This window comes from Syngnathoides biaculeatus, chromosome 14, assembly GCF_019802595.1.
Source record: "Syngnathoides biaculeatus isolate LvHL_M chromosome 14, ASM1980259v1, whole genome shotgun sequence".
Lineage (NCBI taxonomy): Eukaryota > Metazoa > Chordata > Actinopteri > Syngnathiformes > Syngnathidae > Syngnathoides > Syngnathoides biaculeatus.
The window spans coordinates 20,186,084-20,203,376 of record NC_084653.1 but is presented as its reverse complement, the minus strand read 5'-3'; the positions used below and the strand labels follow the sequence as shown (position 1 = coordinate 20,203,376).

The 17,293-nt window shown below is 41.6% G+C and overlaps 2 protein-coding genes across 4 annotated transcripts; both read left to right on the top strand.

Moving 5' to 3' along the window:
• The first annotated feature begins 1,071 nt into the window (after positions 1–1,071).
• LOC133512671 (histamine N-methyltransferase-like) lies at positions 1,072–10,313 on the top strand. Its single transcript, XM_061842500.1, has 7 exons — positions 1,072–1,163; positions 4,857–5,001; positions 6,421–6,473; positions 7,233–7,340; positions 8,384–8,514; positions 8,632–8,725; positions 9,283–10,313. Exons 2-7 carry the CDS (start codon positions 4,865–4,867, stop codon positions 9,642–9,644), a joined length of 885 nt encoding a protein of 294 aa, XP_061698484.1. The 5' UTR covers positions 1,072–1,163; positions 4,857–4,864; the 3' UTR covers positions 9,645–10,313.
• On the top strand, positions 9,497–15,262 carry LOC133512672 (histamine N-methyltransferase-like). 3 transcript variants are annotated; one of them, XM_061842502.1, is made up of 8 exons: positions 9,599–9,617; positions 11,142–11,193; positions 11,272–11,409; positions 11,818–11,870; positions 12,187–12,294; positions 13,051–13,172; positions 13,342–13,435; positions 14,807–15,262. In XM_061842502.1, exons 3-8 carry the CDS (start codon positions 11,273–11,275, stop codon positions 15,151–15,153), a joined length of 861 nt encoding a protein of 286 aa, XP_061698486.1. In that variant the 5' UTR covers positions 9,599–9,617; positions 11,142–11,193; position 11,272; the 3' UTR covers positions 15,154–15,262. The 3 variants fall into 3 exon arrangements, with proteins under 3 accessions (XP_061698488.1, XP_061698486.1, XP_061698485.1); XM_061842504.1 differs by lacking the exon at positions 11,142–11,193 and having other exon boundaries at positions 9,497–9,617; positions 11,226–11,409; XM_061842501.1 differs by lacking the exon at positions 9,599–9,617 and having other exon boundaries at positions 10,428–11,193.
• The last annotated feature ends 2,031 nt before the right edge of the window (positions 15,263–17,293 follow it).

The window sequence follows — 17,293 nt, the reverse complement described above, 5'->3', positions numbered from 1 at the left end:
ACTTTTATCCAATAATGAGGGTTGATGGATAAGCTGGCGCAAGCTCCCGTAATTAATAAAAAAGACTTTGAAATTCAAGTTGGCCCGACCAAATCAAGTGAGGGGGGGGGGGAGGAGAAAAACGTGATGTAATTTGGTTATGTTTTTGTGTCATATTTAAGGGTCTGGTTGGAAGTAAAAAAAAAAAAAGTGTATGTTAAACATTGTTAAGCAGTGGATGAGTAGCTGTTGTTGTACATGGCCAGTTAAAAAAAAAAAGGTAAATATATATTTTATACAAACCAGCTTGAAGAGTACTCCTGTAGTTGCCGCAATATTCCAACTCAAATCGGGTCAGCCTTTGTGAAGGAGAGACAAAACCGTCTTTCCATAATTCAAACCATGAATTCAAATCCTGCGTCTATTTCGGGCCGCTTGGGCTAATTCCCGCTAAGGCGTTAACTGTACAACAGCCACCGTGTACTGTATGTAGCTGACGGCACAACACTTAGGTAAGCAGAGCTGCGTTGCGTTTTTGTTGGACGACACGTTCTTCGCTTCCGACCAGCGGCAGAGGAAGAGCGTAGTCGGTTCGTGGACGTGTAAATTTGTTTTCCAAGAAAAAAATTGCGATTGTTTAAGTTTGAAAAATAAAATGTGCTTCGCTTCGTGTGTCACGTTATGTATTTCACGTACAGGTACTGTATACAAAATCTTTTGTTTATTTCTTTTTCTTTTCCTTTCGGCGACCCCTAACGGGACAAGCCGAAAGGAAAAGTTGAAAACTAGCCTTTCAATATGGCTGCCAAGAAAAGGAAATAAACCCTGGAGTGTAAACATGATAATTAGTTTTATCTTTATGTTATTTTGACTAAAAACTCACCAGCACTCTCATGTTAATCTTAAATCGATAAAAATTCAAAATACAGTGCAGCATGTCTCCACTGGTATTCCAAGGGGAGCTATAGCACCCCCGAGCGGCGGAATTTAAGCGGTGCGGTGGCAGGTTCTGTGGGCGGGTTCCTTTTTTTTTTTTTTTTTTTTTTTTTTTTTTTTTGCAAGAACCGGTGCACAACCTCCGCTCGGACTGCACACAGCTGCTCGCACGCACACCCCGCACGCAGTAAGTGCACGATTATTTCGCCTTGTATGCAGACGACTGGCTGTGGTGTGAGCAAACAAAGGTGCGCTCCGGCACCTGCGGTTCGCCGAATCGGCTGCGCGCGTTGCCGACGAGTGCTCGGCTGAGTCTTTTTTTTTTTTTTCTCGTTCTACTTCCGCAAATGTTCTCTCACCTTGTGCGTTTTGACACGTGTCAAATGTGCCTCAAATCGTCTGGATTGATCAAGCAAGCCAAGCCCGTCAAAGATTAATACTCGTGGAACGAAAAAAATGGAAGGCTGTACCTCATTGGCTGGATATTTATTAAAGACACAAACTGGTGACTTGTGTGCGCGCGCGTGCACGTTGCACGTGCGTGAGTGAGTTTGTGTGTGCGCGTGCTCATCTATACAACAATTTCACATCACGGGATGTTAAAAAGTGAAGTAAAGACCAAATGTCGGCTGCATTTTGTGAACAAACCTGATATTTTTACAAAGTGGTGTGAACCGACTCATTTTAGTTCGCGGACCATATTTACCCCAATTGACCCCTCCTACAGGGCACTTAACCACGCCTCCTGAAGTTACGTCACCCCACGCTTGCTAACCTCAGACAAACAAGTAGCAAAAATGGTGCCGCAGGAAGAAAAGACGAGAGGGAAATTGTCCGATTTACCAGCTGATTTTTTTCACTCGCATTCTTACTGAATAATGAAATATAGTTGAAGAGCAGACAGCAGGGCTTCAAGTTTTTCAGCGAGGGGTATTTCAATGGTATTTCCATGCATATCGACGGAGAAACCATCGATATTAGCGCGAGATCTTTCCGGAGTCAGAGGAAGACCGAGAAGCCACATAATTTAATATATTATAACCCAAAGACGAATTCGTCATTGACAGTTTCCTATTTTCGTGTTACCTATCACACTTGTGTGCAGAATCTGTATGTGTATCTGTATAGCCGTTTGTGAACCGCCGTATGAAGGAAAAGAAGAAGGCGACGCTTGATTTACGAGTTGTTTCTCTCGTTTTCTTTGTGTAACGTCACGCGCTCCCCTCAATAATTATTCTTGAATTCGTGGCGAACCTACGTAAATCCCGACCGAGTACGACAATTACTACTTTATTGTGTGTTCAAACATGCTTCCTTCAGTCTTGGTGTCTCGGTGCACGTCGAAGGCTTTTAGGACTCGCTAGTCCGGTTTAGCTTAGCTCACTAGCCGCCAACAAAGAGACACGTTTGTGCAGTCAGGTCCTCGCAAAGTATCGCTCAACACAGATCAAGTGTGTCAATCATTCACACGTAGCTATGTTATGCAAGCGAAGAACTGCTAATTTATATGAGACATGTATTGAAAATCAAATATAGGGCTTACCTTCGTGCAAACATAACTGTTCCGGTTGATTTTAGATGGATTCAGTTGATCATGCGATCTTCCACAAAGTTTGATCCATCGAAGACATTTTTCGTACTCGGTCTTCAGTTCCGGTTGATTTTAGATGGATTCAGTTGATCATGCCGTCTTCCCCAAAGTTTGATCCATCGAAGACATTTTTCGTACTCGGTCTTCGGTTTTGGAAAGGGTACGAATTGAACTCCACCAACTAGCCTATCAGGATACCTGTCGTCACTATTACAAAGTCCGTGACTACACCTCTTAACCATATCTATTGTTAAGGAACCCGTGATAAAACGCTAACAAAAGCTATACTGGACCATGCGACTTTGTCAGAGGTAATGGCGTACGCCAACATTTATGCAGATCTCTGGCCTCTGATTGGTCAGCGACGCGGATGACGCAATTTCTACGGAGGGGTCAATTAGACCTCAAAAGGCCCAAACGCTAATATTTGGGGCTTTAAAAAAATGACACTATTGTTTTGGGGGCAAATGATTAGAAGTATAGTACTACTTATAATTGAAAAATGTTCTCCATCCCTACGGGCCGGATTGGACTCTCCAGCGGGATGGTTGTGGCCCAGGGACTCAATGTTTGATACCTTAGTGTAGTGATTCCCAAACAGTGTGCCGTGAGCACTTTTTAGGTGTGCCGTGGGAAGTTATCCAATTTTATGTAATTGGTTAAAAAAAAAAAAAAAATTTATTCCAAGAAATAATGTATCTTTATTCATCTATTTATGCCAGTGAGGCACAATGACAAACAGAACAAAAAAATCCTCTTCTATTACATTGGCAGGAAGTACATACAGTAATTAATCGATCCATTTTGGGTGACATTTACTTTTGTTGCTGTGCCACGGGATTTTTCACTTGTAAAATATCTATAAAATCTATAAAGGTTGGAAATCACTCGCTTAGTGTAGTACCATGATAGAACTCATGCAGCTGCGTCATAAAATCAGGTGGCTTTTCTTTATGTCGCCATATCGCCGGTCTAACAAAGCGTTGTTCAATGAAACACGACACGAAAATATGTCTTATAAGACGGCGCCAAGAATCTTGTCCAATACTGTTACACATTTTGAAGGTGAAAATAAACGAAGGTACGTGGAAAAATTGGATAAACTCAGCATCGAGGGACCTGTATTTAATGCCGAAGTCGGCGTTTTTGCTGATAAGAAATTGGACTGTTAATTCGCTTCCGCTTGTCTTGGACAACTGGATATACACGTGGTAAATCGTTGAGATTTACACGGAAGAGTTTGAAAGCGTATAAAAGTCTGGACGCCTACGAATACTTTGTTGCTGGATCTGTTCTCATCAGGAACAAATCCCACATAGGGTTGATGGCTGGGGAACGCAGAAGTGTTCAGCCACACATTAACCTTTGCCGGAATCCATCGATCTTTTCAGTAAGTATTCAATACAAATACCAGTATTCAAATAAATGACCCCTGGTTTTACACAAGCTACCGTTTATTAACTATGATCGGAAAAAAAAAAAAAAGAGGACGGAGTCACCTCCACGGAACATACACGGAAGCGATTGTGGCAACACTTTACCTCCGTTAACCTCTGCGACATACTTTTTTTTTTTTTTTGAACACGCATTGTTCTCAAATGAGCCAATTTGGCATTCTAAATAAATTTTGGTAATTTGAGATTGAGAAGAATAATCCCTACCTGAAATGAAGCGATCGCTACACAGGCTTGTGTGTATTTTGGTCGGGCACCATCCATCACGTTTAATTGCCGGAATCAATCAATATTTTTTGGTCTTTTCAGCTGGTATTCCATAGAATGATCTCTTTGAATATCTGTCTACGCCTGTTTTGACAACCAACAGCACAACAGGCCTCGGGTATTGTAAATACTCTCCTCCGGTTGAATGTCTCCCACGATGTCGAGCGGCTCTGTTTGACCAGAAATCCAGCGCCGTGAAAATGGTGACGTCACGTGCACGCGCTCTATACACTCTATGTAGTGTAGTTTACCATATTAATATATCAGTGCTGTAACGCGAGCCCCTGCATCGTCAGGGTTCAGCACCAGTTTGCAGATTTGTTTTAAAAGCATTTTTTTTCTTTTTAAAACTTAATTTTTAAAATGATCTTTAATGGGGTGGAGCGAGAGCTGAAAACGTATTTTTTTTTTGGTTCACAGTTATGACATTTTTTTGCGGATTTAAAAAAAAAAAAACAAGAGTTTTTTTTATAATTATAAGTACCATTAATTATCGTGGCTTTTGGCTATTCCCAGTCCCTCGCTAATTGCGGGGGTTCATTGTCATGGCTAAATGCATACTAGAGACTTCCACAGGTGCACTGAATGTTTTGTTTGTTTTTTTTTTGTTTATTGTTTTTTTTTGCCAGATATCGTCATGGCATCTCCACTGAGGAGTCTAGTGTCCGATGATAACAGGTACCAGAAGGCCTTCCGTCTTTTTCTGGATCGCTCCTCCGAACATCAGTGTATGCAGGACTTTATTCACAATATCCTACCAGACATCTTGGCCAGGTACTCCACCACACACACACACACACACACACATACCTTGTAAGTACTATCACACATGCCGATAATACACCCGTGAAGTTATGATCATACATCTTATGTCGATGATAAGACACAATAGTGGCTGATTCGCTCCAATGTATAACCTTTTAGATAAGGGAAGGTTGATTTCACGGGAGACGATCGTTATTAACCCAAATGGAGATATTTGCGCAAAATGCTTTTAGTCATACATCAGTGAGCTGAAAACATTTAAACATGCCTCAAATGTTGTTCTGAATGGTACAGCAAGATACAGTGAAGAAAATAAGTATTTGAACACCCTGCTATATTGCAAGTTCTCCCACTTAGAAATCATGGAGGGGTCTGAAATTTTCATCATAGGTGCATGTCCACTGAGAGAGAGATCATCGAAAAAGAAAATCCAGAAATCAAAGTCTATGATTTTTTTTTTATTATTATTAGTGTGATACAGCTGCAAATCAGTATTTGAACACCTGTCTATCAGCTAGAATTCTGACCAAAAAAAAGACCTGTTAGTCCCCCTTTAAAAGTCCGCCTCCACTCCATGTATTATCCCGAATCAGATGCACCTGTGTGGTCGTTAGCTGCATAAAGACACCTGTCCACCCCATACAATCGATAAGACTCAAACTTTGTAACATGGCCAAGACCAAACAGCTGTCCAAAGACACCAGAGACTAAATTGTACAACTCCACACGGCTGGAAAGGGCTCCAGAGAAATTGCCAAGCAGCTTGGTGAAAAAAGGTCCTCTGTTGGAGCAATCAGTAGAAAATGGAAGAAAGCTAAACATAGCAATGGTCAATCTCAATCGGAGTGGAGCCCCATACAAAATATCACCTCGTGGGGTCTCAATGATCCTTAGAAAGGTGAGGAATCAGCCCAGGACTACACGACAGGACTTGGTCAATGACATGAAAGGAGCTGGGACCACCGTTTCCAAGGTGACTGTAATACACTAAGATGTCATGGTTTGAAATCATGCATGGCACGGAAGGTTCCCCTGCTTAAACCAGCACGTCAAGGCCCGTCTTATGTTCACCAATGACCATGGGAGAAAGTTTTGTGGTCAGATGAGACCAATATTGAACTTTTTGGTCATAGGTCCACTAACTGTGTCTGGAGGAAGACGAATGATGAGTTCCATCCCAAGAACACCATCCCTACTGTGAAGCATGGGGGTGGCAGCAGTAGTGGTGGTGGTTTGGGGGTGTTTCAGACCCCTCCATGATTTCGAAGTGGGAGAACTTGCGATATAGCAGTGTGTTCAAATACTCATTTTCTTCGCTGTATACGCTACGTGACAGATTATTCATCTCCTACGACATTCTGTGATAAGATCCAACGTGTCAAGGGCCGACAGGTCGAAAGATGTGATCATTTTCTGCTCTTTCCACAGCATCGGAAACGGGAAGTCCCATCTCCTTTCCATTGGCGTTGGAAGTGGTGACGGTGAGAGATTTACTTGACTGTAGAGGCGTAGTTTTATCATAGTCGGTGCAACTTCACATTTCATGGCACGCTGTAGACTTTAACTGAGGTCACATGAGGTGAGGACACATTCTTGTGTCAGTAACTACATTCTCGTGTCCTCAATTGCCACAGCAATACAAGGAAGTGTCACTCACCGAGAGTGTGTATTTATCTCTTAATTGTCTGATAAATCTTTAACCTCAGTCAGAGACATGTGACTGGATCAGCTCATTGTTTTACTCCCCAGTTCTGGCAAGTATTGGCAAAATTGCAGTTCTCAAGTGCTGCTTCTTTGTATTTATGTCAAATTCAATCCTTTTCATTTAGTGGCACTATTTGCTCTCGACGCGCTATATTGATGTTGCACACTCTAACGGACAATAAAGGTTAAACAAATTAAAAATTCTGCCGCAAAGCAGTTTTGCTGATTAAAAAATGGGTACGCGCACAGATTTTTAACATCTTGAGCCAGGTACACGCTCAACGATAATTGGAGACCCCTTCTCAACCAAACACGGCAAGCACCAGATTATTTTACATTTTATAAGATTATCCCGAGGCCAGATAACAAAGTCCGAAACGGGTTAGGCCAACAATCGGTGACATTTTTTTGGCGCATTCAGTGACACGCTCACAGCGTCAATATGGAAGTTTCAATTGTGGAACATTTTGATGCCTGATTTCACATACTTAGCGATTGTGTTTTGTTTGAAATCGCAACTGCGCTGGTGCTTGTAGGTCGCATTGACCTGGAGATGTTCTCTGAGCTGCGTCGGAAGCACCCCGGGGTGACGGTAGACCACGAGGTGGTCGAGCCCAGCAGTCAGCAGCTTCATAATTACAAAGGTAATGTTGCTTTTCTCTCATCGGGGGCGCTAGTTTACATTCGATATGGTCCTAAGACTACAAGTTCTGTTCCTACGTCGGCGGAGGAACGCAATAGATACTTTTCATGTGATGTCATGAGTCAGATGACTTGTTTACCACGCCCACTGGACGGCAATACTACAATACAACTCGCGCGTTTTAGTAATCTTTTTGTGAATATTGGCTTGCTTATAAACGTCTTACGGGCTTTTCATCATTTTATTTCATTGTGTGGCTTATGGTTGTAAGAACAGACAGAAAAAGGGGTCTGACACTTAAGGTATTGTTTACCTTTTGCTGGGCATTCAGCTAATTTACTGTGGTATCCCCCACACTTGTTTCATATCTTTACGTAGGTTTTTGGGCTTTCAATATGCCTACTCGCACCCAAAGTGGAACTTTGCTTTCCAGGTTTGCGGTGGATCACGTGAACCTCGATGGCTGTTGCTGTCCATAGCCTTTAGCTGCACTCTTGCTAACTCGTGGGAGCGGCCTATGTCGATGGGTTTTTTTGAGGGTGGACCCCCCCCCCCCCTTCAGCTCCGTTTTTAAGCGGTCTCGTGAACATGAGTTCGGCGTGTTGCTTGAATCTCTGTCACGCATCTGGCAAATTGGCTGTGTTGGAACACTGAACACCTCGTCGTCTTCGTTCGTTTATTTTTTTTCTCGTGAGTCCGTAGCTATGCTTCCGTCACTCTGACACCAATGTGTTATTGAATAACGTAGACGTGAGTCCAACTGTACTTTTTATATATTCATTTTGCATCTCCTCCACCCCAACACGATCTTGCCGTCCAAAACAAACAAACACGTGGTCAGCGAAAATTATCTATTTGTATGTGAGTTGGAGTGCACTGTAGTTTGACTAACAGGCTTGCAAAAGTGGTGGAAAATTAATCACACGGATCAATACGTATCCGAATGTTTAATGCCTGAATGGTCTGATGGTGAGCGTTACTAAAAGCGCTAAGTTCAAGCAAGTGTTGTTCCTCAAACTTGACATTTCGGATTTGCCGACGCAGTGTTGCTGTCACAAAAGTCCGATTTGGATTACATCACCTTTAAGTGGAACAAGATGACCGCCTCTGAGTATGAGGAGCAATGGGAACTCAAGCAGGTGACAAAGAAGGCGGACTTCATCCACATGATTCAGGTTTGGGCTGCGGACAGATTCGCGTTCGCATTCTTTGGTTTCCGCGATTAGCTCGTCTTCATTAGGCCTTCCGTGAATCCTAATCTGAAGCTCATTGATCTGTGGTTGAATCGACAGATGCTCTACTATGTCAAGGATGTTGAAGCCACCGTCAGATTCTTCCGGAGTCTCCTTGACAAGAACGGAAAGCTTCTCATTATTCTGGTGTCAGGTAAGGGCTCGTTATAGGGGACAATAAATTATCTTACAGCCGCGTTGCAGTCACATAGAATATTATAGAAATGTTTAGGTGCAGTATCGTGTTGTATAGCCCAATTTTGATTTTTACAATTTTTGGTGTTTTTTACAGTATAATTACTGACTACAATACCTTGATGTGAGAAAAGATAGACACAGATTTACTTTGCAGCTGTGTATTGAAAACCAGGAGAAGAAAAACACGTTCATCCAGAAGCTGCTGTTGACCCCGGCTCTCGCTCACACACACACAGGCAGATTTGCCGATAGTATTTGTATTTCGGTATGACAGACTCATGAGATGCATGTAAAAAATTATCATTATTTCTGATTTATTTAAAATGTATGTTTTTTTAATTAATTAATTAAACTGTTGAATTTAATTTTATCACTGATATTTTTTTAAACAATACTCCGCCTTCTGCAGACAGAAAATAAATATGTGGAACTAAAAAGATGACTAGGAAACAAAGGATGAGATTGTTTGGTTTTTAATATAATTTTATCTATTTATTTTTTTATTTTTTTAAGGTGAGAGCGGATGGGGAAAGTTGTGGCGGACCTTCAGGGATCAGCTGTGCGCCTGCGAAATAAGTCAGTGCGTGACCACGGCGGACGTGAAAAGCTTCCTGGACTCGGAGGGGATGCCGTACAAGAGCTACGTGCTGCCTTCTCAAATGGACATCACCGAGTGTTTTGCGGAAGGGGACGAGAGCGGCGAGCTGCTGCTGGACTTCCTCACCGAGGTGGATCAGTTCAGCCGGACGGCCTCGCCGCAGCTCCGAGCCGATGTCTTGAAGTTGCTGCGGGATCCGGCTTGTTCTCGGGAGGCCGACGGGAAAGTCGTCTTCAATAACAACCTTGAGGTGATAGTTGCGGATTCACCCAGATAAACGTTTATGGCAATACTGCGATACACGTGCGTGAAATAAGATAGAATAGCTGTGAAGCATCTTGATTTAATTAATTTATTTTTTGATTAATCAACTGTAACAGTAATGTTACATCATATTGCGCAACAACAAAAAAAAAAGCTGTAGTCAGCTTCAAATTATTACAGAGGAGCGTGATCCACTTAAATATTTTTTTGTTTTGATTTCAAATGAAATTTCACTCATAAAAACAGAATTTGGGGTCAATCATAAAACATTTGTCTGTACAGGCATTAATGTTACAAATAACATTTTAACATTCTTTTCACTTGTGAAATGACTAAAAATGAAAAAAAAAAAACCCTCCCATATTTCTTTCTATGGTTATCAACACTTTTACTTTTTTTTTACTTTTTCTTTTTTGGACTGTGCGTGCAATTGACCAGTCCGAGATCCAATAGTTTTTTTTTTAACAAAGTTGCAAAATGTTCATTTCGTCAAAGATGTTAATGATTATTGATTATTTGGTGTGCACGAACAACAACATGTAACAAAAAATATTATATTCTCCAAAGTATAGGATAAATAAGATCCTTCCAGGCGCATTTAAATTATCTTGATGTATTGGCACCATCTTGAGGCCAGTATGAGTAAGTGGGACTAAAGTGTGAAATAAAAATGAATCTTGCAGTTTTGATGTACTGTATACTGACCCAAATGGCTGTAATTGTTTTTTTTTTTTTTTTAATCTGACTTTGGGTTGGCCAGTTTGATGACAGAATCTAATTTGAAAAGCAACAGTAGAGACCTTAGCAAAGTTGTCTTGTCTTCACATAAACTTCCAATTGATGAAAGATTCCTGTTTTTGGAGTTTTTGGGAGAATGTAATGTTTTCTCACACTGCAAGATATTGCAAAGCAGCACTACGCCATCCGTCCTAATGAAGGCTTCATCCCCTTGAAGCAATATTAAATACAATCTTTCTTTTGAAGACAGTTAATATTATTGATCACCTACTGCCAATACATTTCAGCAAAATTTCCCAATCATATAGACTGAATATACAGCTAAATATATTCTAAATATATACTGCTATAATATTTTGACCGCTTGTTTGAGGTATAAATATTCACAGTAAATGCTATGTATATTTCATTGTTTTCTCAACTCTGATATGTACTTAAGTGGATGAAGTTTCACAAAATTGATTGGAAGTTATCATAAATTTTTTTCACTTTTCAGCATTACGTTAAAACCCAATTTGTCGTGTCGAAGTTTTCTGTATTGTCATCGTTTTAGTTTTCCACTTTTATCAAGTTTAAAAGCAACAACTCTCCTTTTTTTTTTTTTTTTTTACAATACATGCGTAATTTATAATCTTAAAACGTGATAACCGAATTTGTGAGATTTATTTTTTTGGGACGCAAGTTGGACTTTATCGTAATGCTAATGCTATGAACAAGTTTATGCTAATAGGGTGGTGATAAAAAGGTTGGAGACGCTTGGTCTTGTTCTTAGACTAAACTTGGGTGACTGGAAAAACCAGCGGATGACACTGTCGAAATTGAAGGTAAGTAAATAAGTCCCGTTTTTTACTTGAAGGTGCTGGACAGCTTGTGTAGCCATTTTTTTGGTACCGTCGTACCAGAATGATGGCGGCGGAGACCAAGCACACCGTGTACGAGGGCGCTGAGCTCCAAAGTTTTCGCTTCTACCTTCAATACTCGGGCGAGCACACGGCCGTCCTCCGCGTTCTCCAGAAGCACTTGCCGGGGGAGTTCCAAAGGTACAAAAACATCCTTTAAGCATTGAAGAAGTGAATAGTTAAAATTTTCCTCAGCAGCTGCTTACCTCGGACAACCACATCAACTTGATTTTTGCATCTTTTGTGGTCTAGTTTAAAAGAGTTTATCATAACATCCAAATAAAAAAAAAAAAATTGGGGGGACTCAAACCTACCCAAAATACACAACAAAATATGATTAAAGAAATATAATGTTCATGTACCAATATTAAGCTGCCTGGGTTCATGTCCCATGGTAATGTTGAAGGTTCCAGTGTGCGTTTGATTGATCACGTATCATATATATATATATATATATATATATATATATATATATATTTTATTTATTTTTTTTAAGTTGATACTGTGTATGTGCATTTAATAATGATCCTTTTTTGTGTGTTGGTGCAGAATTGCAGCAGATAAGAACAGTCTGGGTGTTCTCGGTGTGGGTAGTGGTGGAGGTATGTCAGACTTTTGTGAATATGATGATTATTATTATGATTATGCCCTGCAGATGCCTGGGAACCAGTTTAGCAAGCACTCTGGCTCTTGACCAACATTAGCTGGGATTGGCTCCATTGTGCCAATAAAACATTTCATGGTACTAGTTGTTGCAACAACAAAAAAAATTCTTTTCATACATTCAAAGTGTTTAACACAAAGGATTCAAATATATATATATATATATATATATATATATTATTAGTATTTTTTTTATGCTGTGTGCAATCTCGTATTGACAACCTTATTTTATTTTTTTTTTTTGACTTGGTGCAGGCGAGCTCGACGTGGAGATGTTGTCCCTCCTGCTGTCGGCTTTCCCCACTCTTTCCATCACTGTCGACATTGTTGAGGCAAGCGCTGAGTTGGTTGCCAACTTTAAAGGTACGAACAACACTCAGTGCGGACTGTTGTCCGTAAAATACGGTAGTTAATAAGCTTGCATAAACATTTTTAATCAAGTTCCGATGTATGATTTGAATCGGTGGCCGTGTTTACACTGCAACCTTTCACCGTTCTATATGATTACCGTAATTCCCGGCCGACAGAGCGCACCTGGTTAAAAGCTTCACCCAGTACATTTGTTAATGAAATATCATTTGATACGTACATACGCTGCAGCTGTGGAAAAGCCGCAAGTACCCACATTGAAACGCGAGATATTTACAAAGAAAGACGGTACACAGAGAGTTTAACGCTAGCGGCGCCACGTTGACGCGAACGCTGCCGCGCTAACGCTAGCGCTGACGCACTAACCTGCTAACGCTAGTGCACGCTAACAAGACTAGTTAAGAAAAAAAAACATACCGGTACAAATCACTGCGACACGGCAGTAACACGCTAGCGCAGCGCTAACGGGGCCGGACCGGTAAAAGTCACTTCCTCGGCACATACATTCCACCTTACCTTTTCATCTTGAGTGCCCGCTTGCGGCCGTTACAAAAACTGCACAAATTAGCTACATCACCGCATAAAGCACAGGTATGAAAGCGTGTGAAAAAAGTCGCGGTTTATAGGCCGGAAATTGTGGTACATAAAGCTCAGATTGTACAGTTTGCATCAGTGTAATTGTCTCCTATGCCCTCTTGAAATCAACTTTTTTTTTTTTTTTTAAATGATCTTTGGATTCTATATTTTCAGCTTTGGTCGCAAAGAGTGACAACCTTCAGAAGATACCATTCACTTGGCATTTCATGATGAGTCAGGAGTACAGAAAGCAAGTCAACAATGCCAAGAAGTACGACTTCATTCACATGATTCAGGTATCACTAAAAATCGATCTTGCTGCCTGCAATATTTGGCTGCGCTTTCTCGGAACAATCTTCCCACTGAATTAATTACTCAAATTAAAGATGACAGAATGTCCCACAGGTTCCAATTTTAACCGATTATTAGTGCAGTGAACTTACCACACAATTCTCTGCTTTACAGATGATTTACTTCGTCGACGACCTGACAGAAACCATCAGATTCTACCACAGCATTCTGAAAAAGAACGGCACGCTTCTGATTATTATAGAAAAAAGTAAGTGAACCAAAATGCCGTTCAGTACGTCTTGTAGTTTTGATTTCATTTTACGGTCACTCACATTTGACGGGCGTGATCACGCTCGCGCGCCATCGCATGCGTAAATCTGCACAGTCGAGCACGAAAAATCGCGTGCTTAAAATTTGTTCCGTGTAGAAAAAATAGATATTTCAAGATGTCATTTGTTTTGCGCGGTCTTGACAATAATTTACGTGTTTATTTCATAAACGTTGGTAACAAAACAAGCCTGCTCCTGCTCGGAAGTTAGACCGAAAGCGCATGTTCAGAGCTGCTTCACGTACTGCGAGCGCGTTTACGTCGAAAGTCATCAACATATTGAACCGTGTCAAAGAAAATTCAGTTACACCAGGGGTGCTCAATGCGTCGACGCGAGGCACTTTTGGTTGATCGTGTGACGGCGCGCCCAAAAAAAAAAGAAGTTAGACAATCATGCACCTCGTCGCTTGATTCAGGTGTGGTCAATACGTTGAGCGCACGCACATAAAGGCACGTTCTAGCAAGCCGGCCTCCTATTTACGACGGTCGCGCCCTAAACCCCCACCCCCCGCCCCAGCCACGCCGGTCGATCGCGAGAGGCTAGATGCTTGAAAAGTAGATCTTGGGGGAAAAAAAAATCTGGGTACCCCTGAGTTACACTGAAAACATTTCCTCGATTTAACGCAGGGAATGTTTCAGTATCTAACTATAATACGTATGTATGAGATTGTGATTTACTATATAGATCATCTACTGCTAGCTTTCATCAATGGATTGACAACAGATAGCTCCGTAATAACAATACATCATGATGAGATAAAATGATTTGTTTATATGAATATTTAGTTTTGAAATTGAATGTCTATTGACCTCTTTAAAAATGTCTGTCTGTGCAGTGTCAATAAATTATGATTTTGGTATTAGGTAACAACTACATACGCTGGTATAACAACTCAGTAAGTTTTTTTTAAGGTCTTGAGATTCCATTTCTAGTCGCACCCACAACTTTATATCTGCGGGAATGACTGGTTGGACCACACTCGTAACTTTATATCTGCGGGCATGACCAACCACACCCTGTACATTTTTCAAACGGGAGTGACTGATTTTACACTTTATAGTCAGCGTCATTGTTTCCGATATCGCTTCCGAGACAAAGCGCTTCAACGCAAGGACTGAAAGTACACGGGCTTGATCATAAAAGACGAGAACATTTTACCTCGCCAGCGAGTGCGTCGACATCAAATCTCCAGTGAGGGGTGCTTCATTTTTCAGCTGGAATTGAACAGATAAAAGCACTTTGCTGTCATATGAGCTTCTCCCACTGCTGTCATCTTGAGTTTCATTTCAAATGAGTACATGTCGATGCAGCCACCTCGGGCTGGGACATTCTCTGGAGGACTTTCTCCAAGGAGCTGTGCACCGAGGCCTGCCCCGTGTATCGTTCGTCCGATGACGTCGTGGCCGCCGTGAAGACGCTGGGTCTGAAATACGTGGAGCACATCATCCCTAACAAGTTCAACATCACCGAGTGCTTCGATCCAAACAGCGAGACCGGACGGTGTCTGCTTCGCTTCTTGACCGGCGCCGAGTTCGCGTCGTTCACGCCACAAATAAGATCCGACATACTGAACCTTCTCAGGGGCAAGTGTAGCACCGAAAAAGAGGGCAAAATCATTTTCAACAGTTGTTTGAGCTGCATATTTGTTTACGCTTGAGCTCGCCTCCCGGGAGTGAAAAGCATCAATAATCTCCATGAGGAAAATGACCTGTTATTCAGAAACCCCGATTATAATCAACTTAAATTGTTCAAATAAATCTGCTGAACGAAACTAAACCATATTTTACACAATGGTTCTCGTTTTTTGTGTCATAAGATTGCTCGGTGTCACAAAGCACATTTGGATGTAAAATCAGTCAATGTTCATGAGAACAATTGTGGCTTAGGTGCTCCTATAAAATGGGAATTTTTGCAGTGTGAATAAACCCAAAATACTAATTATCAAAAGTAACTTATCCTATTATACCACAGCTATAAAGCTGACACACACAGCTGTTCAAATGCCATGCTATTGTAATAGAATAAAATGAGACCAGGATAAATTTTGAAACTTCCCACCATTAATTTGACCCCAAAAATGTACAGCACAATTAACATTTACGAATGAGTTGAGGTGGTGTTATTTCAGAACGCAGCCACATCCCAGTTACAAGAGGTGTGCGCACTTGTACAACATGTGTCCTTCAGCTGTTTGTTTCTTACCATCCATCCATTTTCATAGCCGCTTATCCTCACAAGGAGTGCTGGAGCCTATCCCAGCTGTCAACGGGCAGGAGGCAGGGTACACCCTGAACTGGTTGCCAGCCAATCACAGGGCAATTCGAGACAAACAGTTGCACTCACAATCACACCTAGGGGCAGTTTTGAGTGTCCAGTTAATGTTGCATGTTTTTGGGATATGGGAAGAAATCGGAGTGCCCGGAGAAAACCCACGCAGGCACGGGGAGAACATGCAAACTCCACACAGGCGGGCTTCGGGATTGAACCAGGAACCTCATCCGTGAGGCCAACGCTTTACCATCTGATCTTACCCTTTCATTTTATTTGTAATTCAATTGAGTTATACTTATTATATGTCGGCGGCACGGATTTGTATTTACGTCATCAATTTATGATCTACTTTTGGAATCAGAAATCAAGGGTAATGTGTTTTTGCAACTATTCACGTTTGGTAACACAAAAATGCTTGGAATATCCCAACTTTATCATTTTTTGATGCATGACAATTTGAAATTTTTGTACACATCTTAACAAGAATAATTGAAATTAACACTCTGGATTTGGCTTCGCGGGTCACATAAAATCATGTGGTGGGCCGGATCTGGCCCCCGGGCCTTGAGTTTGACACCTGTGCTCTAAATTGCCCCTAGGTCTGATCTGAATGCGACTGTTTGCCTCTGTGTGCCCTGCGATCGGCTGGCAACCAGTTCAGGGTGCACCCCGCCTCCTGCCCATTGAAAACTGGGATAGGCTCCAACACTCCTGGCTTCCCTCGTGAGGATAAGCGGCAAAGAAAATGGATGGATGGATGTCACAATCATGCATAAATTCACAAACCTGCCAAGTGAAGATTTTTCTATGAACTATCAGCGTCTCTTTAACCTGAGCAACTGTTGCACGCTATGCCCAGCAGATGGCGGTGTTTGTGCAAGAATGGGCCAAACCACATCTGCGTGCCTCACAAGGCACAATGAGTTAACATTCAAACACCGGATACCACTAATATATGAAAAAAGACACTGATGAGAGTTAAAGTTCACTAAAATCAAAGTGATTTTTACATACTAATATTGATAGCTCTGCAAGGGATCATTTCAGTTGTGATATGACTACACACACACACGCAGACACACAAAGAAACACGTCAAGCTCCTCAGGTCTCATCTCCGGCTATCTAGTAAATGTGTTCTGGCTCCTCATTTACCTCATTAGCTTTAATAGATCGGTAATTGAAATTCATCAGAAGTGCTTGTCCATGCACCCCTTCTGCCGCACCCCCCCATCTCCATCCCCTACCGATGTCAGTGGGATTTCAGCACCTGTTCAGGCTTCATTAAAGGAGGTCCTCACTGGGGCCTCGCACACCACCAAGTGACAGAGCATTACTCACTGAGATAATCAACCTCAGCACGCTGACGCTAATTCTCTTCCAGAACTATGCTACTTGGCAGCTTATCGCAGAAGAGAAATACATATTCACAGACCATCTTAAAATATGGTATTATTACACGAGCACTGTGGAATCCATTTTTCCCTGTCCATACGTGTCAGGTCTTGCCCACGTGCCAACACTTTCA

Bases quoted from the DNA above. Each gene is read 5' to 3' on its own strand.
- LOC133512671 (XM_061842500.1), top strand. From the start codon at position 4,865: ATGGCATCTCCACTGAGGAGTCTAGTGTCCGATGATAACAGGTACCAG. The intron at 6,474-7,232 runs GTGAGAGATTTA...TGGTGCTTGTAG, and splicing joins TGGCGTTGGAAGTGGTGACG to GTCGCATTGACCTGGAGATG. The intron at 8,726-9,282 runs GTAAGGGCTCGT...TATTTTTTTAAG, and splicing joins TCTCATTATTCTGGTGTCAG to GTGAGAGCGGATGGGGAAAG.
- LOC133512672 (XM_061842504.1), top strand. From the start codon at position 11,273: ATGATGGCGGCGGAGACCAAGCACACCGTGTACGAGGGCGCTGAGCTC. The intron at 11,410-11,817 runs GTACAAAAACAT...GTGTTGGTGCAG, and splicing joins TTGCCGGGGGAGTTCCAAAG to AATTGCAGCAGATAAGAACA. The intron at 13,436-14,806 runs GTAAGTGAACCA...ATGTCGATGCAG, and splicing joins TCTGATTATTATAGAAAAAA to CCACCTCGGGCTGGGACATT.